Genomic DNA, 23395 nt, shown 5'->3' on the forward strand with positions numbered 1-23395 from the left:
CTGGTGAAACCTTTCCTTTCCAAGATTGCTCAAGTCTTTCAAGGAAGCCAGGGTCCTTCTCAGCAGTAGATGTGCTGAGAGTAGTTAGGAGATCCTCATTCCTCTCACAGGACGCAGGTGGCACTGTGGGTTAAACCACAGAGCCTAGGCCTTGCCAATCAGAAGGTCGGTGGTTCGAATCCCCGCAACGGGGTGAGCTCCCGTTGCTTGGTCCCTGCTCCTGCCAACCTAGCAGCTCGAAAGCACGTCAAAGTGCAAGTAGATAAATAGGTACCGCTCTGGTGGGAAGGTAAACAGCGTTTCCGTGTGCTGCTCTGGTTCACCAGAAGCGGCTTAGTCATGCTCACCACATGACCCAGAAGCTGTCTGTGGACAAACGCTGGCTCCCTCGGCCAATAAAGCGAGATGAGCACCGCATCCCCAGAGTCATCCATGACTGGACCTAATGGTCAGGGATCCGTTTACCTTTACCTTTTATTCCTCTCAGAGAACTAGTAGTAGTAGTAGCAGCATTCCCAGCAGGGCCAGTCCAATACATTTTGCTACTTGAGACAAAACAGAAAAAGTCCCTCCTTCTCTGCTGCTGCCTAAAGTGACTGGAGGTGGCTAGGGGGAGCCATGGCAGACTGAAGTCAGTGAAGGAGAAAAAAGGAACCCAGAGCTGAGTAGGTAGCAATGGCTCTGTTCTTCCTTGGCAGCAGTGGCAGGCAATGGGCTTCTTGGAGGCCCGGATCTGCCTCTCCTCCCAGCTCTCCCTAGCCTGCTGCCCGAGGCGACTGCCTCACCGAGGCTGATGTGTGGGCCGGCTCTAATCAATCCCTCCTCCTAGGAAACAGTCAATACCTCTGTCCAGGGAACTCTGGAAATTGGAGCTGTGGGAGGAAATTGAGGCCTCCTAACAGCTATCGGTACCCTTAACAAACTGCAGCTCCCATGATTCTTTGGGGGGAAGCCATGACTGTTGCCAGTGTTACGAGGCTGCTTTAAATGTTCAGAGCAGATGAGGCCAAAGTCACAATCTTGGTAGCTTGCATGATCAAAACTCACTTCTGCAGGCAAGAATCGTAGCCACTGGAGTTTCGGCTGTCTGAACGTTTGCTGGCGTTTAGTGCGAGAGGTCAACCACGGAACATATAATGTGATGATGCAGTTGCAGGAATTATTATCCACTTTTATAAGGAGAAAGTGCTCATCTTATTTTTTTTTTTTAACAATTGAGATTGGTGGGGTCAGACACGCCAAGTCCGGCACTTCGGGCTTTCATGCAACTGTTTGTTCTGTTCTGAACTTGAACTGAAAGTAGACTTATAACTTGATTTTTTGGCTGCAGGCTGCAAAGTTCTTTCAGGTACTCCTGTATGTTTAATGCATTAGCTGTATGCATTAGTTGCTGTTAGAAGAAACAACAAATCTCTGTGTTTTGCCACTTTGCTTTTGTGGTGGGTGATGGTGAGGGAATGGAGCTGCATTTTATATATATTTTTTTGTCATTTGTTCAATAAAATAGTGCCTGGGAAGGCCTAACGTCAAAACATTTTTCTTAAATTGGAGTTCGTTAATGTCAATCATGTATCCTACTTTTCATTCAGAACACAGACACCCAGCCATACTTGGAAGTCTGCATTCATGGCTTGGCTTTTAAGAGATGATTTCTTCATCTTATACTGTACAAAAGATTTCGAGTTGTAACCAACATTCTCTGCCTGCTCATGCAAGGGGGAGTTTTAATATTGAACAGCCGAGGAATACAGCACAATGGCTTTGCTAGCAGGAACTCATTTAATGACATAGGCACCAAAGGGATCTGGGCCCCACTAATAGAATATTGGAGGGGGCCCAGGGCCAGCCACTCGCGGGGGCGCGGCCAGCCGCCTGTGGGAGGGGGCGAACTGGGGCAGGACGCTCCGCGGGGCCTACAAGGAGTCTGCCTGCCTCCTCCCACTCAGCCACCCTACAGCTTGGGGGGGGGGAGGCAGCAGGCATAGCGGAGCATGCGGCACCCAAGCCACCGCATCACTCCCAGGAGAGATCTGTGACTCGGATGTGCTACAGGCCCCATGGTGAGTGCCACCCAGCATTTTGCCACCCTCCTCAGTGGTGACACCACAGTACCCAACCTATCTCCGCCGCTGCCCAGGGCTCCCCAAAGTTGATGAGCACTGCTGCCTTTCTTTTCCATGTTTGGACTTTGTTTCCTAACAAGCCCTGTAAAGGAACTTGTAAAAGGGTTGTTGTTGTTTAGTCATTTAGTCGTGTCCGACTCTTCGTGACCCCATGGACCAGAGCACGCCAGGCAGTCCTGTCTTCCACTGCCTCCCGCAGTTTGGTCAAACTCATGCTGGTAGCTTCGAGAACACTGTCCAATCATCTCGTCCTCTGTTGTGCCCTCCATCTTTCCCAACATCAGGGTCTTTTCCAGGGAGTCTTCTCTTCTCTTGAGGTGGCCAAAGTATTGGAGCCTCAGGATCTGTCCTTCCAGTGAGCACTCAGGGCTGATTTCCTTAAGAATGGATCGGTTTGATCTTCTTGCAGTCCATGGGACTCTCAAGAGTCTCCTCCAGCACCATAATTCAAAAGCATCAATTCTTTGGCGATCAGCCTTCTTTATGGTCCATCTCTCACTTCCATACATTGTAAAAGGGTTGCTGGATGGCAAAAGAGCTGGGATTGGGCAAAAAACACCTGACTTTGTTTCTTATAGCCCTTGCAGAGAAAGAGAAAGAGTGCAGACTGCTTGCTCCATGAGTCAGGTTCACAGAGCTATGCTTGGATGAGAAAGGAATGGCTCCTGGTTGCTTATCATTACACACACACACACACACACACACACACACACACTAAAGGTAAAGGACCCCTGACAGTTAAGTCACGAACAACTCTGGGGTTGTGGCGCTCATCTCGCTTTACTGGCTGAGGGAGCCGACGTTTGTCCGCAGGCAGTTTTTCCCATGTGGCCAGCATGACTAAGCTGCTTCTGGTGAAACTAGAGCAGCGCACGGAATGCTGTTTACCTTCCCGCCGGAGCGGTGCCTATTTATCTACTTGCACTTTGACGTGCTTTCAAACTGCTAGGTTGGCAGGAGCTGGGACTGAGCAATGGGAGCTCACCCCGTTGCGGGGATTCGAACCACTGACCTTCCGATCGGCAAGCCCTAGGCTCAGTAGTTTACACCACAGCACCACCCATGTCCCATATACATACTAGGAGCGCCTAATTCAGAGCAAAGCTCCCCACCTTTACCCCAAGGTCCCAGGGTGGGGATATGACAATTATAAAAGCAATTTAGAACAACTTACTTTCACAGAAATAAGGCGGGTACTAAAAATATGCCCAAGCAAGCAAATGCATAATTTTGCAGCCAGCCTTTGTTGATTTTGGTTGGGAGGTGGGGAGACAAACAGATTCCTAGATACTCTGGGCTCAAGTCCCTTTTTAGCTTTAAGAATTCAGAGTATCCCTGGAGCAGGCACTGTTTCTGAGATTAGTCAACATCACAGAGCTGTTTAGGGGATAAAAAGTGGGGTGAGGGGGTTATAAACAATTTCACTAGCACTAGCTACCTTTGTTGCTAGGATCGGGGACAGGGATGATCTGCCCCCACCCCAATGTTTTATTCAAGTTGGCACCCCTGTACCAAGTGACAGATTCTGCAGTCTATTGTGCAGTAAAATTGCCAGCAACCTCCTCTTGTGCAACATTGAGGAGCCCTATCACCGTGCAAATAAATGGTAAAAGGTTAAGAATTGGGTCCCCAAAAGCGTGTTTAGGTTAAAAGTGGGATCTGGGTCTGAAAAGGTAGAAGATACCTGAGCTACCTGATTGGGTGGAAGATTTGCGATGAACTCGTTTGATAGTTACAGCATAGCTGCATAGCCAATAAAGACAATAGAGTTTTGTTTTTGTATCTTCCTGACAGGAAGAAGCCTGGCAGGAGGTGGGTGGGTTCCTATCCTCCAAGGATGCGTGGCTGGTTTTATCAGAAACTGACGCAGCTCTAAAGATGAAGTGCTCAAATTCTATATTTGTTAACTTGATATCTGAAGAACATCATTATTAAGTCTCCAGCACAGTCTCCTCACAACAGAACTGACCTTGCAAAGGGCTAAAAAAAGCAATATGAGTGATACTGATGCATGCATACAGAAGAATGGAGAGCAAGAGGGAATATATATATATATATATATATATATATATATATATATATATATATATTTGGGGGGGGAATTGTTTGTCTACAGACATATACATTCAGAGATCTATTAAGTTGTCTTGACCAAATTTGGAGTGGTGGTTCCTGAGGTCACGCGGAAGGCATTTTTCTGTTTGCAAAACAAAATGGCAGGCCGCACCTTAAAAAAATTAGATGCCTCTTAAAATAGCATAACCAAATTGGTCGCAATGGTTCCTGAGATCAAGCAGCAGGTTTATGACCATGTTCAGATATCATTGGATGCCATTTGGAATCAAGGTGACAGACTGAACCTTTCAAAACTGTCCTGATTGTGAGTAAGGGTTGCTGCTGGTTTCTTAGCATTCAGCTGCTTTATAAAATTAAATAACTCATCAATGTACAGTCATAGCTCAAGTTGAATGTGCTTCAGGTTGAGCGCTTTTGGGTTGCGCTCTGCGGCAACCCGGAAGTAACAGAGCGCGTTACTTCCAGGTTTCGCTGCATGCACAGATGCTCAAAATGACGTCACGCGCATGCGCGGTCGTGGCAAAACGCGACCCACAGACACGTCATCACGTCTTACGTTCCATTCAGAATGCGAACGGGGCTCCGGAACGGATCCTGTTCACATCCTGAGTTACCACGGTAGTGGACATCCTAGCCAATTAGATATTGCTGCAGGGATCTCCAGCACAACCAAAAAATGTTACAAGGAATGAGGTGGTGCTTTGCAAAGGTGATAGACTGAAAATAACGAGGATTGGATTGGGGGTGCTGGACAAGTATGCAACCGTTGGTAACTCATGCTCAGTGTTGGGTTCTTGCACTGATAAGGAACCAGGGTTCTTCGCCTGTAGTATATCCTTTGTTTCCCTCCTCATTTCATGAGGCCTCGTGCCTCTCTTTCAGTCTGACCGCCAAAAGGCTTATGCAATGGAGTGAATGAACACTTTTTGTTGCAGAACTGGGAAATATCATTGCTTTGTAGCACAGCCTCCAATGCGAGTCATAATTAGGTCACCCACGAGAAACTAGCACACTGTTCCCTCTTGTCGCCTTTCCTTTCTTTCTGGTCTTCCTAATTTTAGATCAAATGATCTTCACGTAATCTTGGCGCCTTCGGAATTTCATGACTGAGCGCATCGGTGGGTCGGGTGTGGGAGGTTAACAGCCTTTTCTGTGCCAATGTAGGGTCCTTTATGTATTGTCGCGAGGAGACAAGGTCACCGCCATGTTTCACAGAGAGGCTGTTTAATTGTCTGGTGCTACCACGAGGAAAGAAGTGATGTGTTCTCCCAACTCTTAATTGTCCTCCACAGCTTTTGCACTTCTTTAAATCACAAAAAATGCAGTAGGTTACAAAAAGCAGTGATGTGGGTCTTGTCTCTCTGCCAGTTAACAGGGTGCCTTTGGAAGCTCACGAAGGGCAAGTGTGAAGTTTCTGCCAACTTGTGAAAATTTGGAAGCCCCTTGTATTCCTACCAGGGCATCATAAATCCCTGGCCTACCTGGCAGCAAGCCAGTATGACAAATCCAAAGTTCAAAGGGCAGTTCACACAAACAAAGTCCAAAGATCTGGAAACACAGTCTGGGGTCAGTACAAGTAAGCCAAGCCAAAAATCCAGCAGTCAGGATACAGTCCAGAGTCAAACTTGAAGAACAGTCCCATAGAGGTCCAGGAACATCCAAGCCAAGGTCCATCAACATGGGCAGTTGAGCAGACCCAGTGCCTCATCTCTGCTGCCCTTTTGTACTTTGCATGCTGATTGCAGCATCTGTGCTTGATGAGTCAGATGACCCTCACCTGTCCCTGAGCCTACTCCAGCTGATAAACCACACCCCTCCTCCCAGAGCCAGCGAGCTCCACCTGGCCAGCTAGGGAGCTGGGTTGTGGGCTCTTGCCTGCCTCACCTTCCCAGAGCACCACTCTGGCTGCTCCCTTCCCCCCAGGGCTCACCGTATTTGTGGAGACAGGGGCCTTTCTGGCTCTGGTGATGGGTTCTGCTGCTCTGCTTCCCGTGCATTGACCCCCATCCCTTTGTCATCCTCCGTCAACCGGTGAGTTCTTTTTTCTTCACCCCCGTTTGTGTGTCCCAGTGCTAACTACAACCCTCGCCAGAATCCTCGTCCTCCTCTCCTGCTCCCTGTCACCTTGCCAGTTCACAACACACAGGTGGGCAAGATAGCTGCCCTAAAGTCGCTAGCCCACCTCCATGTAATTTACTAGGGTGTTGTTGTTGTATTACACTAGCTGGAGGCTCCAGACCCCCTGTTCGCTCTGACAACCCCCTCCCTTTACACTTCACCCCATGTCCTCAACTCATCCCTCACAGCTCACTCTGAGCCCCTCTCCTCACAGTTTACCCCAGGCATAGGCAACCTCGGCCCTCCAGATGTTTTGGGATTACAATTCCCATCATCCCTGACCACTGGTCCTGTTAGCTAGGAATCATGGGAGTTGTAGTCCCAAAACATCTGGAGGGCCAAGGTTGCCTATGCCTGGCTTGCCCCAGCCCCTTTAAAGAGGAGGGGAGGCACTTCACAGAACATCTTGCTAAACTGCTGTCTGAAGCACCTCATTAATATCACTAGACGGGGAGTTCCAAAGTACAAGTGCTGCCACACTAAAGCAGTGTTTCCCAACCTTCAGTCTCCAGCTGTTTTCAGACTACAATTCCCATCATCCCTGACCACTGGTCTTGCTAGCTAGGGATGATGGGAGTTGTAGTCCCAAAACAGCTGGAGACCCAAGGTTGGGAAACATTGCACTAAAGGAATGGTGCTTTACAATAGCAGAACACGCATTGCATGGCAGTTGCAGAAGTGCCAGTTCTGCAGGTCAAAGTGGTCACATCAATGAGTATCGGGTAAGGCGGATCTATACAACCATATTCTGAATCTCCCCAGCCAACCTTCCTCACCCTGCACATTGAAACCTCAAGTCAACCACATGAAGAAAAACAACAACCTCAGAAATGATTTTGGAGTTCACCACAGGGCACAAATCACAGCTGGAGAAAGACACTGGGAGAGGTCTCTGGCCTCATGTCTTTCTTGTGGTTGTCCCAGGGAGAACTACTTCACCACTTGTAAAATAGGATCATGGACCATTAATCTTATCCAGTAAAATTTGCCTATCAACTTTTTCAACAAATAACTCTATGGAAGAGGGAGGCCAAGAGATGAGATCGGGCAAATTTCACAAATGGAGTAGATTTGCACCAACCAATGCTTCATCCAGATTATTGATCCAGGTCAGCTTTGTCCTACAAATCATAGTTCTGGTGGAAAGACCAGCGAGGCGCACCTGGCATGAGGCTGGATTTTAAAATTTTATTTTTGTGCGCATTGTCTGAAGAGGTACCTGATTTATCTCTGAGCAAAACCTTTGCGGCTTCGCTTTTCCAAGAATTCCAGTGGCACATTGCTGATGGTCTTGGCATGACAGCAGCCAGCCCCATTCTAATTATCTTAGCGGCATAATGTGTGCTGATTACCTATGTGTGGCAATTATATAAAATTGTTAACGTTCCTCCATTGAGTCTCTGAATCCATGCAAAGAATTCATGCAGATTAGAGCCCTCTCTGAAGTGGAAGTGGGAGCGGAACCTAGTCAGTTCCAAGCTTTTTTTAAAAAAAAGATGTTTTAAAGAACTATGAATTCATCTCTCTGTTGTTTCACTTTAAGGCTAGAATTCATATGCAAATGTGGTCTGTTAAGCTCCTGCTTGATACCTGAATGCTTCTCCAGGCTTGTCTTTGCAGGATAAATGGTGCATAGTTCCTCAGAAATTTCCAGGTTGTAAGCTGCTGCTCCCCCCACCTCGCTCCCCCCAAGAGCTAAGAAACTAAACTTAGGGGAGGAAACCTGCAGCCATCCAGATGTGGATAGACTCCAACTCCCATCAGCTCCAGTCATGGCTGATGACAACACATGATGGGAACTGTGGTCCAGCAAATATTGAGTGAGCTACAGTTTCCCTGCCCCAGTAAAGGTAAAGGTAAAGGGACCCCTGACCATTAGGTCCAGTCGTGACTGACTCTGGGGTTGCGGCGCTCAGGGAGCCGGCATACAGCTTCCGGGTCATGTGGCCAGCATGACTAAGCCGCTTCTGGCGAACCAGATCAGCGCACGGAAACACCATTTACCTTCCTGCCGGAGCGGTACCTGTTTATCTACTTGCACTTTGACGTGCTTTCGAACTGCTAGGTGGGTAGGAGCAGGGACGAAGCAACGGGAACTCACCCCGTCATGGGGATTCGAACCGCCGACCTTCTGATTAGCAAGTCCTAGGCTCTGTGGTTTAACCCACAGCACCACCTGCGTCCCACCCTGCCCCAGTGCTGGGCCACTAATCCCAAACTGATCTACCCAGGAGCTTTTCTAAAATTCTGCGAAGATAATCAGAACTGGCCTTCCCATTGGGTGGAGTAGCACCCAGAGACTGTAGGTGCTGGGGAGCCAGCAAGGTGCAAGTTACAGGGCAGAGCTGGGTGTGCTGTGCTGACCTCTGCACCCTAAGCTAGCCTGATGCCCTCAGGTGCGGGTGATGTCCTCTTACTGATGTTGCGGTGAAAGTCTTGGAAAAGGGTGGGGAAGCGCCATCTTTTCCATCACCTTGGGTTGGAAATGTTCTGGGCCCAGCCTTAAAGATAAGTCTGGTTTGCTGTGCCTAGAGCACACACACAGAGAGACATTCTTTATTACAGCCCAAAGACCTACAAAAAGCAGTTTGGAAAGCAAAATACAGCAGGAATACAGGGAACACATTCCAAGGCAGTCGCTACGTTTCGTCCAGAGCATGTTGATTTCCAAATCTTATTACCCCCAAGAGAAATTTTGCCACGACCAAGGTAATATCGTAGAACAGATCTGCTAAACAGCTGACCTTCCATGCAGGAATGTTGTTCCTGCTCTTACAGCAGGGGCAGGTTTCCCCTCCTTCCCTCTCCCCTCTTCTTCTTCAAAGTTGACTCGGGAGTTTGCTCCCAGGTTTGTGACGGCCACTGCTGGAAGGGTTTGAGCTTGTCTTTATAAGCCTGCTGCTAGCCCAACCCCCTGTGATGCAGTAATCTCAATGAAAATATCTAACTCTTTTTAAAAACCTCCAAGGAAGGAGAGTCCACCACCTTCTGAGGGAGTCTGTTTCACTGTTAAACAGCTCTTACCATCAGAAAGTTCTTCAGTGTTTAGGAGGAACCTCATTTATTGTAACTTCAGTCCATTGGTTCGAGTCCAACCCTCCACAGCAGGAGAAAACAAGCTTGTTCCATCCTTGGGATATTTGAAGGTGGCTATCATATTTCCTCTCAACCTCATCTTTTCCAGCCAAAACATACCCAACTCCCTCAACCCTTCCTCATAAGGCTTGGCTTCCAGACCCTCAACCATCTTGGTTGCCCTCCTCTCCACACGTTCCACACTGAAATCAAGATACAGTGGTACCTCGGTTTACAGACACTTCAGGTTACAGACTCTGCTAACCCAGAAATAGTACCTCGGGTTAAGAACTTTGCTTCAGGATGAGAACAGAAATGGCACGGCAGCGGCGCGGTGACAGGGGGAGGCCCCATTAGCTAAAGTGGTACTTCAGGTTAAGAACAGTTTAAGGTTAAGAACGGACCTCCAGAACGAATTAAGTTCTTAACCCGAGGTACCACTGTATACTATATCCACATTCCCCTGATACACCAAGCTTATATAATTTCCTCTGCAGGAAATCCCATTCCCAGGGGTCTGGAAGGATGCTTCCCAGCCAGCTAAGATCCTCACCAGACTTTATGAATTTGGTTAATTTGGTTTGCAGTTCCTCCAAGTTGTTATATTAACAAATATAACCTTTATCCTAATGCTTTGTCTCATGAATCTTCCTTTGTGAGTGTGGGGGCAAAGGGGCTTTTCATCATATCTTTATGAAATATATAATATGACTTAGCTCTTGGCTGCTAGCAGAATAACAGTAACGATAATAACATTTTATATTTATATATGTCCTACGCCTTTTCCTGGAGTGATTTATTATTAAGTTTCACGTTCTGCTATTGAGAACGGCACTATTTTTGCCGAATGAAAATTGCCTCTCTGTGTGTGCCTTTATGATTTTTAGCTTTCTAAAGTTGACACCAGCCTACCCATGTCCTCTTTGGGCCAATTTAATGGTTTGCATTGAACCGGCACAATTATGATTACATCTTTTGCTCTTGGTAGTGCAGTAGGTCTCAAGTGACTGTAGTGTTTTGAAATTGTCAGCTTCAATTTCTTCAGAGGTGACAGCCCCTTCTTCGAAACACTCTCTATTTCCATGGGTTAGATACATGGCATAGATACACACAAGCCCTATAGGCAGGCGTGGGCGGAAACCTCTGGCCTTCTTGATGCTGTTGGACTCAAACTCCCATCAGCCCCAGAGAGCATGGCCAATGATCAGGGATGATGGGAGTTGTAGCCCAGTAACATCTGGTTGGCCAAAGGTTTTCTTGCCCCTGCCATGAAGTATAGCTTGAACACTTTGTTCCCCAGGACACTTATTTTGTTGAATTCTTTGTGGCAAAGGAATGTTCCAAGCAGCCGCTCATTGTTATATAGGGAAGGGTGAAATTAGAGCTGTGCAGCAACCCCTCATTTCATTCTGTATCCGTATCATTTTAATCTAGCGCGATCTGTTTCAAATCCATTCTGTGTTGTTTTAATTTGATTCATTATCTAGGTACAAATGTTCAACCCAAAGCTCTTTTTCACCCCCCCCATTACAATTAAACATAGCTATAACTTTGCATTTTGCATGAAATCTGCAGGCAAAGGCGCCCCGCCAGAGTGGATTAAACCTTCCACACATCCCGTAAATCCTTCCAGTGTGTTTATGTATGTACAGGGAACCTTTAAAGCTCCTCCCCCCTTAATTAACTCCTTAATTTTCTACCAGTATTGGATGCAAATTGCAGGTATGGCTTCCCGTTCTGAGGGGATGAAGTCTTAACAGATTTCAGAAAGATAGACTAGTTTTCTCACCAGGGTGGAAAAACCACCACAACAAAAACATTCCCTTGCTTATTTTTGTGGGGGAGATCAGTTTGAAAACCTGCGGTTTAAGGAGGTGCCCCAGACAAGAAATCTGTCACAGTTCAGATAAATAGGTCCAGAGGCTTTCATTCTGGATGATTGTACCTTGGTTGTAAACTGGAAAAGTCGCTGTTTTTTCTTACTGCTATCCCGCCCCCTGGTGAAGGGGAAAAGAGAGAGTTTATTTTTATCTGTTTGCTGCGGGGGGGGGGGGTGTGTGTGGAGATTTGGAAAGAATACCAGGCAACATGCCTTGGTTAATCAAAACTATTTTTTTTAAAAAAAAAATGATAGGAAAGGAAAAAGCCAGTTGCAACAGTTTTTTTCTTTGTTATGCAGAAGACACAACTTTTGCATATTGCTTACATGATTAAAAATTGAGAAGTGATATGTTAAATATTGTGTGGATTTTGTATTAAAGAAATTGTATTGCACTGTTAAAAAGAAAAATTGGGCTGTTGTAAAAAGGCGTCTTCTAGGGTTTATTGAAAAAGTTGCCAATACCTTGGTTGTTACACTATATTCTCTTGCTCTTAGAAATATGTATCAATATTCTCCTGTTATGTACTGTCTAGCATTTAAATGGAAGATGCAATGAAAATACACCTTTCTAGTATTAAGGGTATTTAGCATTAAGACATGGGCTGGATCTAGACATGTCAAAGAAGTGATTCAGTTAAACGTGTTGGAAACTCATACAGGGAAATCCAGTAGCAAAAGACGGGACTCGACAGCGGCACCTGTTGTCAGTGTTATACTGCATATACGACGCATATACAGTCATACCTCGGGTTGAATATGCTTCATGTTGAGCGTGTTCGAGTTGCGCTCCGTGGCAACCCAGAAGTAACGGAGCGCATTACTTCTGGGTCTCGCCGCTCGCGCATGCGCAGAAGCTCAAAATGGCGTCACGCGCAGAAGCAGCGAAAAGCGATGCATGCGCGCAGACATGCCGTCGCTAGTTATGTTTGCTTCTGGAAGCGAACGGGGCTCCGGAACGGATCCCATTCGCATCCCGAGGTACCACTGTAAAGTGCTTTTTCTTTACCAATCTAGCTGAGTCCTTAGAGTTGTAGAAAACATAACCTAAATTTAGTGTAACATTTAAATCTTTAAATGAAAGTTTCATTTTAGGGGTGTGGGGAGGCATGAATTAGCAAAATCCACCTCCCCCGTGTTCATTATTAGCAGAAGTCATCCTTATTATGGTTGTGCGAGTGTGTGTTACACTTCCCTCAATGGTTTCGCTGCTGTGATTTATATCACTGTTATTCTTAAATGGCAAACTTCTCATTTGAAAAGCAGCACACAGGATCAGATTAATATTTTTTTGAGGGGGGGGAGAGAAGCTAAATGGCAAGCAGGATCACTGAAATAACAGCCCTACCCCACTTTGCTTTGTTCAAAGCTCTTAGCATTTTGTGTATTCAGGAAAAGTTGCTATAATTGCACCCTTTTTTTCTTTTTGAAAGCCTTTGATAAATAGAGAAAAAGCACATCTCTGGAACTTGTAATAACTTTTCCAGCAGAGAAAGAGATTGGATCTGTAGTAAGCAAATTAGGTATCTTTGCAGATAATGGCCCAAATTCATCAGACCGGCAATAGATAAATTACTTTCCCCCCTAATTTATAATGCAATAATGCAAACAGAACAAGTATTTACAACTTGCCCATTTTCAATAAACATGGAAATTCAACAATTATCACAAGATAGGTAATTATCTCAGGGTTTTAGCCAATGTTGAACTCTTGAAACAACTAGTATGGGGAAAATAAGTCTCTAAAATGTTCGGGTTTTTTGGCTTGTGACCAAATTATCCTCAAAGAAACAGACTCCGTGGCAAAGGTAGAAGGTTGTACATGGGCAAAATATCAGAGGAATTTCTAGGGAAGTAAATGATTTTTTATTTGACCAGCAAAACAAGAATAAAAATCAGGGGTTTATTGCTAAATTGAATTTGCCTGTAGTTTGGTATGCAGTGTTGCCAGTGCTGTTGTGGGGGTGGAGAGAAGCTTACATCTGAATTAAAGGTAAAGGGACCCCTGACCATTAGGTCCAGTCGTGACTGACTCTGGGGTTGCAGTGCTCATCTCGCTTTATTGGCCAAGGGAACTGGCGTACAGCTTCAAGGACATGTGGCCAGCATGACTAAGCTGCTTCTGGCGAACCAGAGCAGTGCACGGAAACGCCATTTACCTTCCTGCCGGAGCAGTACCTATTTATCTACTTGCACTTTGACGTGCTTTCGAACTGCTAGGTAGGCAGGAGCAGGGAGCGAGCAACGGGAGCTCACCACGTTGCGGGGACTCGAACCGCCAACCTTCTGATTGGCAAGTCTTAGGCTCTGTGGTAAATATGTATACATTGATAAGCAAATAATGCACTCATTCAGGACTTTTAAATTTGTGTTTTGGTTGTGACTTGTGTTGGGGAAGAGAGGTATTTTTCTTATCTCCAATGCTGTATCACAAATTGCTTTTGAAAGAACTCTCAGATTTGAAAAGCACTTAAGGAAGGTTAGGGAAAGGTGGATGCTGAAATGCCCCCTGGAGCACAGGGAACTGATTGTTTCACTGTTGTTTTCTTAACCGTGGTAAATGGTTAATTAATGCACATGCTTTTCCTGATTGTGTTTCTTTTGAGTAATCCGAGAGCAATTTGAATTGCTCTTGTGAATTGCCTGAAATGTGGGATCAATATTTGTTATGAGAATAATAAGGTCTAAGAGATAAAATAAATGTTCATAAATGTACCAGGCAAACACATACATAAGTATATACAGTGGTACCTCGCGTTACAGACACTTCAGGTTACAGACGCTTCAGGTTACAGATGCTTCAGGTTACAGACTCCGCTAACCCAGAAATAGTACCTCGGGTTAAGAACTTTGCTTCAGGATGAGAACAGAAATCGTGCGGCAGCGGGAGGCCCTATTAGCTAAAGTGGTGCTTCAGGTTCAGAACAGTTTCGGGTTAATAATAATAATAATAATAATAATAATAATAATAATAATAATAATATCTTTATTGTCATTGCCCTCTCTCAGGGACAACGGACCTCCAGAATGAATTAAGTTCTTAACCCGAGGTACCACTGTAAACCATGTGTCTGAAATAGTACAGGAGAACAATCCTGAAGCCATTTTAACTCTCCCAAATTGATCTCAAATATTTCTCTACAAGGAGGAAGGAAATGGAAAACCTCCCCATTGTCTCTTTGCTCACAAATCCTGTCTTAAGGGTGTATCTGTGTATGAATAGGGTGAGCCTGTGACCTGGATTCAGGAACTGAGTATTTACCATCACAAAAGAATGGCCAGACTGCCCAGGTAATGCAATCAGTGACCATTATCAGGTCCCCTGGCAAACAGGATTTCTGCTACAGATAGGTAGCCGTGTTGGTCTGCCATAGTCAAAACAAAAAAAAATCTTTCCAGTAGCACCTTAAAGACCAACTAAGTTAGTTCTTGGTATCTGCTGTAGACCGCCTCCTTCTGTGATGTATGTATGATGTTTCGGGGGGTGGTGGTCTTGGGCTACAGGGTGGGCAATTTCAAAAGTCTATATAAGAGCTTGCATCCCAATGTTCTGGGTTCCTCCTCCCTCCTGTGTGTGGGGTGATTTGAGCACCCTGTTGCAACAGTTTAATAAAGATCAAGCTTACTAGCTGCTTTCATTCTCAATATTCTCTGGTTGGCCTCTGTTATTTTCTCCTACCAATAAGGAACCTGCATAAGGGCTCTTAATGTGAACTGCCCTGATTTTAATGTGAACCACCCTAAGACCTTCGGGTATAGGGCGGTATAGAAATAAAATTATTATTATTATTAAGACCCCATAAGGGAAAAGGAGCATTTTATTCTTATAACATTATTGTTGTTTTTATTTTAAGATGGGACGAAAATACTTGGGACATATCCTTCTACTGCAGGGCTTTGGTAGGGGGCAAAAGTTGGGGTGCCGGTTCTGGAAGGCCCACAGAACTGATCCAACTTTGATGATGCTAACTTTCAGGGAAATCAATTAGAATCACAGCGGTGCAATCACACTAGATGCTCCTAATGTGTTGTTAGAATTCTTTCGGCTGCCTCCAAATATGATTGACTGCTCACATAAAGTGCTTTTATTGAAGAAGCCGCAGCCTTTAAAATACAAACACCCACACCCACAAGCACATACCCATTGAGCTAGTGGAAATAATAATAAAAAGTCAACCCAAGGTTTATTGCAGGCAGGGCTTGTAGTCATTCTACCTTCCTAGCTCACCAGGCTTTTATTTATAGAATCGAATCAGGCCAACCGTAGGAACCCTTCAAGACGATGGTTGTTCTGCCATCTTGTGTCTCGAAGCTTCAACTGCAGCGAGGTAGCGTGAAAGTGGAAAGTAGGCAGGAGGACACTGCAATTTTTGTGCAGCCTTAAAGACACCCTGGGACATTTAATAGAAGAACTTTGCAGATCAGATCAGAGATCCATTCAGACAAGCATCTTGCTGCTAATAGCTGCCAGCCACATGCCTCCCGTGATCAGAAAAGGATGGCAACCGCCCTCTGCCCTGATTCTGGCATTTTGCTTGTGAATGTGGTGCTCCATTGAAACTACAGTCATACTTTGGTTCTTGAACGTCTTGGTACTCGTACGTTTTGGCTCCCGAGCGCCGCAAACCCGGAGGTGAGTGTTCTGGCTTGCGAACGTTCTTTGGAACCCGAACAGCCAACATGGCTTCTGTGGCTTCCGATTGGCTGCAGGGGCTTCCTGCAGCCAATCGGAAGCTGCGCCTTGGTTTTTGAACGTTTTCGGAAGTCGAATGGACTTCTTGAATGGATTCCATTTGACAACCAAGGTATGGCTGTAATAGTGATTTATCATCTGTTTTGTGCTGTTCTAAGATGAGAATCCTGTGTTCACTTACTCTTCAGCTCCTGGTTTTCAGCCAGGAGCTCCGAAATCAGCCATAACATTACAATGAAATTATGAAGCACTTGGGACCTTCCACCTCACAGGCTTTCTCTTTAACTTTCAGTTAACAAGAGCCAGTGTGGTGTAGTGGTTAAGAGCGGTGGACTCGTAATCTGGTGAAGCGGGTTCGCTTCCCTGCTCCTCCACATGCAGCTGCTGAGTGACCTTGGGCTAGTGACACTTCTCTTAAGTCTCTCAGCCTCACTCACCTCATAGAGTGTTTGTTGTGGGGGAGGAAGGGAAAGGAGAATGTTAGCCGCTTTGAGACTCCTTCAGGTAGTGATAGAGCGGGATATCAAATCCAAACTACTACTACTACTACTACTACTACTACTACTACTACTATTCTTCTTCTTCTTCTTCTTCTTCTTCTTCTTCTTCTTCTTCTTCTTCTTCTTCTTCTTCTTCTTCTTCTTCTTCTTCTTCTTCTTCTTCTTCTGTACCCCCAAAGCATTCCTCATATGGCTCATCAAACTGCTTAAAAAACAACGACTCTGTTGAATGCAGTTTAATTATTGCAGAACCTCTGCCTGGCATGCAGAAAAGCCCCGGTTTCCATCCAAGGCATCTTCAGAAAGGGCTGAGATAGAATCTCACCTGAAATTCCCAGGAGCTTCTGAGCTAAATGGACCAATGGGTCTGGTTTGGAATAAGGCAGCTCCCTCTCTTCCCACTGAAAGCTGATTCAAGAAATTCATGTTAATATCTTTTATTTAAAAATCCTGAATTTGCTGGGGAAAATTCACTATCTGCCTTTCCTGCTTTGTTGACATTGTTTTAAAGAAAACCACAACAGCTCTCAGCCTGCAACTGTACTTCCTAAAGGATCTGAGACAATGCAGTGCCCTGCAGCGTTGATCCTTCCATTTAGCTACCTTAAACAAACACTGAGATTTCTAGATTCAGGTAGGGAGCTGTGTTGGTCTGACACAGCCAAAATAAATTACCCAGAACAAACTTAGTAGGTCTCTAAAGTGCTACTGGACGATTTTTTTAATTTTTGTTGTTGTTTCGACTGAGATTTCTCTCTGTGTTGTTTTTTTAAAAAAAGATGGGCACATTTTTATTTTAACAGCTCACAGTGGCACAATCCACACTCCTCCATTAGAGGTAATTGCAAGGGATTTGAAATCATCTGTTGTGGGTTGGCCGCAGATGATTTCAAATCAGTGCCTTGTTGGTAGTAGGCACTGATTTGCAATCCGGGTAGGTAGCCATGTTGGTCTGACGCAGTCGAGATATATATATATGTGTGTGTGTGTGTGTGTGTGTGTCTCCCCAGTAGCACCTTAGAGAACAACTAAGTTTGTTCTTGGCATAAGCTTTCGTGTGCATGCACACTTCTTCAGATACCAATCGTTCATCATCCACCTGCTCTTTTGTGAAGATGTGAAGCAATGAGTGTGTGTGTGTGTGTGTGTGTGTGTGTGTGGAGGGGCGAAGGCTTTTGCCCAACTGCAGTTAATTGGGGAAGACAGGGCAGGCAGTTCCTAAGTCAGACCTTGCATCACTTGTGAATCGCCAAGCTGAATATAGCTCAGCAGCCGTGTGTCATGGCCTGCCAGGAGCTTGACATTCTCCCTGGTTTTTCAGTCCCAATCAGAGACACAAAGCAGAAGATGGTGGAGCCCCAAGTGGTGAGACTGTGTTTCACATGGCAGTAGTGCAGCGATAAGAGACCTAAGTTCAAGAGCTGGGAGGTCGGCCTCTGGGGGTCTGCAAGATCAGAAAAGAACTAGGCTTGGTGGAAACCTGTATGGAAGTGTGTGCTTATCCCATATCTCTCCCTTTCACTTCTTGGGAGAACCTCCCAATATTATGCTCAGCAAATGTCCTTCATTTCTTTACAGCTGCTATGACTTAAGGCAGATCATATAGTAAGGCCTTGTTAAACCTTTTAAGAGCTGGTGGAACAGTGTTGTACCAACATGGAGCTCAGAAGGTGCTTTTGGTCCTAACCACATTTGTCTTCTCCTTAGGAAGGTCACAATTCAGAACGTAAAATTCACAGTAGGGTTGAGGAAGAAATTCAGTTCAATTCACGTTTAAAGGTGGCCTTACCTAATCTGCACTTTCTGAAAAGGTGTGGTCAAAAAAGCAGCCGTCCTTCAAAATCCGTACACTTCTGAATTTTGCAACATGGTTCTCTAGCCCCAACACTGCATATACTAGGGTAAGGTGTGATTTTTTTTTTTAAAAAACGTACATTGGTGAAAATAACATGAAAAAAACGCATTGTATCAGGGGAAATTGCTTTGTAAAAATGTGTACTTTAGGCCAAGTCCATGCAAAAATGTGTGTATAAGCAGAAATTTGTGGATTTGTTCTTTCTTTTTTTAATAAAAAAAATAGCACGCCAATGTGGAGAACTGAACTGAACTTAAGAAGGCAAAAATGAGAAACTGTCAGAAGCCGAAGCTGGCAGATTCACCCATCCCTATTTCACCGTTCCTTAATATTCTCCCTCCCCCCCTTTTGCCTCCCAGAAGTATCGCTACCAAGATGAGGATGCTCCACAAGACCATACATTACCTCGCTTAACTCACGAAGTGAGAGGGCCAGAACTAGTTCACGTTTCTGAAAAGAATTTATCGCAGATAGAAAATGTCCACGGATACGTCCTGCAATCGCACATCTCGCCTCTGAAGGTCAGTATCGCTTCTCCATGGCAACTTCTGAGCTTTCCCAATAAAAATAAACAAAATAAAAGACAGAGAGAGTGAGAGAAGTAACGGGATTTTTTAAAACTCCAGGTGCCTCCTTGTCTTAAGCTGTTTGTTGACGCGCCTTTGTGCAAATCACACCCTCTGGCAACCGTTTAATTCTTGGCACGTCCTGCCGTTGTCGAAAAGTTTAGCGCTGATGTGCAACAGATCTTGGTGCAACAGGCTTGTGTTGGAGCTGCGACGGAGCTGGGGGAGCTTTCCTGAAGAAGGGAATAATTCCATGTATCAACTTTTAAAGAGTGGATAAGCATAACTGGGAGGCAATTGTTTTTTGTTTTGTTTTCTGTTTTCACAGTGCTGGCTCAATTCTTGCTTGTCCTTGTTGCAAGATAAATGAAGTATTTATACTGACGAATAATAATTGACCGAGTCCTTTGTTTGGGGGGTAGACACAGACTAGAAGTTGCACAGACTAGGTGGTAGACACAGACTAGAAGATTTCTAGGAATCGTGTGAAAGAGAGAATTGTGTTTGCCGCCATCAGGTCATTGTTTACTGAACTGGTTGCTGTTGCTGTGGGTGAAAAGAGGTTTGAAAAAGAGGGATCATAGCATCATAGGATTGTAGAGTTGGAAGAGACCCCAATGGACATCTGGTCTAACCCCTGCAATACAGGAATCGCATACTCCTTCCTACCCATGGCTATTCACTAAAACAAAATGAAATATATTAAAATTCAAAGGCTTATGACATGAAAAGTATTACAAACTTCAGATAGTAGAGTGGCTTCTTCAGACAGCAAAAGAATTGCTTTCAGTTCTATCATTAAAGGTTTAAGGTAAAGGTAAAGGACCCCTGGATGGTTAAGTCCAGTCAAAGGCGGCTGTGGGGTTGTGGCGCTCATCTCGCTTTCAGGCTGTGGGTGCCGACGTTTGTCCACAGACAGCTTTCTGGGTCATGTGGCCAGCATGACTAAACTGCTTCTGGTGCAACGGAACACCGCGATGGAAACCAGAGTGCACAGAAACACCTTTTACCTTCCTGCCACAGTGGTACCTATTTATCTACTAGCACTGGCATGCTTTCAAACTGCTAGGTTGGCAGGAGTTGGGACAGAGTGACGGGAGCTTACCCCGTTATGGGTATTTGAACCGCTGACCTTCCGATCAGCAAGCCCAAGAGGCTCAGTGGTTTAGACCACAGCACCACCCGTCCTTTACCTTTACCTCTATCATTAACTGCAAGGCTGTCTAACATTTGACCCTTCAGATGCTACTGGAGTACAGTTCCCATCATCCCTGATCATTTAACCCAAAGTAAGACACTTTTTCAGCTTAGTGAGGTGCCGTTTGTAAAGCCGAAATGTTTAAATGTCCACAGTGTTTCTTGCAAGGCAGGAGAAAATGAGAAATTGGTTATGCCCCCACCACATCCTACTCTTGGGCTAGTGGTGGCCAGCTGTTGACTCTGGCCCAAGGGTACCACTTAGCAATACAGAGCCTGATCATTTATATCCCACTGTGAAGAAGTCCAGGGCATGAACTGAGGATCTCATGCTCTGAGGCTAGCAAGCTACTGTGTGGGTGCCCAGGTCTCAGAGGTTTCTTCAGCCATAGAAGGGAATAGGAGTGTGTAACATCAGTGCATGTGACTGGCAGTCAGCATGGGGCCTGTGGATTGGCCAGGCCATAGCGATGCAGCAGCACTGTCAATTTTGATGAGCGGGATCAACCCTCGCAACCACATTCTGAAGGAGAGACCAAAAAATGCAGGCAACTGTGTTGACGCATTATTATGTGTGCATCTGCAGGCACACAAAATACAGAATACAATGCCTTATGAATTAGGATCAGCCTTCCAGCAGTTCTGTGTAGAGTTTCCAGGAAGTTAGCTACATTGAACTCAGTGGTACTTACTTCTGCCTACACTGGCTCAAAATAAAACACAGTGAGCATTAACAATCAACCATCTGAAATGCAACTTTTAGATTTTCATTAGAAATGCAGGTCACACTGCAAACATGTGTTACCGTTGAAATTGCTGGTGTGAAGTAGGAACCCCGTCAAAGAAAAGGAAAGAAGTATCTGCCTTCTGATTATTTGCCTGTATCTATCTCACAAACTAACTTTAAAAGCCTCTTCATCTCATTCATTTGCCAGAGCTAGAAGGGTAGGACATTTACCTTGCTGCTCCAGCAGAGCTGAGCTCCATTTTCCTGTTTACCCCTCCAACACACCACTGGCAGGCCTGTCCTGCTGCCAGTGGCGTAGCGTGGGTTGTCAGCACCCGGGGCAAGGCAAGTAATTTTCACCCCCTAACCCGTGGATTTGTGCCCCTTAACCTGTGGATTTGCACCCCCTAACCCTAACCCCCAGATGTTGCGCCCGGTGCGGCTGCCCCCCCCTGCACACCCCACGCTATGCCACTGCCTGCTGCCCTTGTCCACTATTGTGCTCAAGTTGAAGTCGCTGTTTCCCTTCCAGCAATGAAAAACAGGGAGTCTTTTGCTGGAAAGTGCCTATCCTGGGTCTAGATTTGCGTTTGACTCCTTACCATTTCAGCTTGGCCCTGGTACACTGTCATTTATCGGATTACTCTTAGGAAACAGTAGCTTTTAGGTTTTTTGGATAGAGTTGGCATACAAAAAGGTGCTTTCAGTAGGAGCCAGAGCAAACTACTGATGGAGACATCCCACCTCTTCATAAATTAGTCATCTGTATCTTCCACATGCCTAAAGCAAAGCCTTAGCTTTACTGCCTCTGCATTGTATATACGATGCCAGTTCAAATTGCAGAGATTAGGCTAATGTGTATTGACTCTGCATTGTGATGTGAAAGGAAAAGCTATTACAGTATTCCAGAAATCACCTTCTGTGTCCTTCCAATGGTCTGCCGCTAGATGGTGCAGTTAGCTGGTGATCTCTTTGGTCCAGGGATTGCGATCAGTAGGTCTTCTCTTAGCCGAAATCTGAACCCGGGAGTCTAAGTGACTTGACTGAAGGCGGGCGGGGAAACAAATAGAGGTTCACTGGGAAATTCTTCACTGACTGCGACTCAGTGGCACTGCTTTAAGGACCACTAGGCATTTTCACTTTTAAACAAGCCGGGGATTGCATGGACGAAACGTCATCTGAAGCAACATATCAAGATGACTTTTGTTTTAAGCATCTTCTGCTTGAGAGAAGCTTCTGGATAATTTTGAGGGTAACAGAAACCTCTGATAAGATGACCCAAATCAGCTGCATAGAATTGTAGAGTTGGAAGGGACCACAAATGTCATCTAGTCCAAACCCCTGCAATGCAGGAATCTTTTGCCCAATGTTAGGTTTGGACTCTGGTAAAGGTAAAGGGACCCCTGACCATTAGGTCCAGTCGTGACCGGCTCTGGTGTTGCGGCGCTCATCTCGCTTTATTGGCCAAGGGAGCTGGCGTTTGTCCACAGTCAGCTTCCAGGTCATGTGGCCAGCATGACTAAGCCGCTTCTGGCGAACAAGAGCAGCGCACGGAAATGCCGTTTACCTTCCCGCCGGAGTGGTACCTATTTATCTACTTGCACTTTGATGTGCTTTCAAACTGCTAGGTTGGCAGGAGCAGGGACCGAGCAACGGGAGCTCACCCCGTCGCGGGGATTTGAACCGCCGACCTTCTGATCGGTATGTCCTAGGCTATGTTGCTGGACTACAATCCCGTCTTCATCCCTGACCATGTTGGCTGGAGCTGATGGAAATACAACATCTGGAGAGCTATAGATTCCCAGCACTGGGACAGGAACTAAGAGAGGGCTTTTGGGGAAGTCATGAAGGTAGAAAGATAATGTGTGCTTTATTCTTTTTAAAAAAGAAAGAAAAGAAGACCATTTTTTCCCCCAAGGTGTTCTTTTCAACTTCCTAGCTGCATCTGCAATTCAGATGTGCCGGTTTATTAGGCCCTCTCATCCCTCTCTGCCTCTGATTGAAGCACCGTCAAATGCAGTTCCTCCAGGGAATATAACTAATCAGCGTTTCTGAAACAAGAGCAAAATGTGCATTTGCTAAAACAAGTCTTCGGGATTTGTAATTACGCTGCTTTTTTGTTTTTGTTTTGCTTCCTGCAACTGTGATAGCTTAGAACATTTTGAGAAGCTCTGTGTGCTCGGCTTCTGTGCCAAAAGAGCCAACTCCAGCTATTGTCAGGTCCTACCCACTGCTGCCTTGGCTCCACTGCCTGTCCTCTTGGATCAGGAATGGGGGGAACGCTCCAGAAAATCTCCAGGAGCTGCTGAACTACAGTTCCCATTAGTCCCAGCCAGCAGTGCCAATGTTCAAGGATGATGGGGGGTTTATTTGACTCATGTTTGAATGTGGAGCTCTTCTTCCCTTGATGGTGCATAAAAATGTTTGGTGTCTTATTTTTATTATTATTTACTTATCTAGATTACTTTTATTCTGCTTCATGGTCCTGAGAGGATCTCAAACCGGTCCATAAAGATAATAATAATAATAATAATAATAATAATAATAATAATAATAATAATATATTGAACTTCTATCCCAGCCTTT

At 45.3% G+C, this 23395-nt stretch overlaps 1 protein-coding gene across 1 annotated transcript in view; it reads left to right on the forward strand.

Moving 5' to 3' along the window:
* Window positions 1-23395, forward strand: part of DLG2 (discs large MAGUK scaffold protein 2) — an 852330-nt gene that overhangs the window by 428064 nt on the left and 400871 nt on the right. Inside the window, exon 7 of the mRNA XM_081909134.1 lies at window positions 18679-18840. Coding sequence (XP_081765260.1) covers window positions 18679-18840 — 162 coding nt within the window. The remainder of the gene's footprint in view (window positions 1-18678; window positions 18841-23395) is intronic.

The sequence above is a fragment of the Podarcis melisellensis genome (genome assembly GCF_964234715.1).
Source record: "Podarcis melisellensis genome assembly, chromosome: 4".
In the NCBI taxonomy this organism is placed as follows: Eukaryota; Metazoa; Chordata; class Lepidosauria; order Squamata; family Lacertidae; genus Podarcis; species Podarcis melisellensis.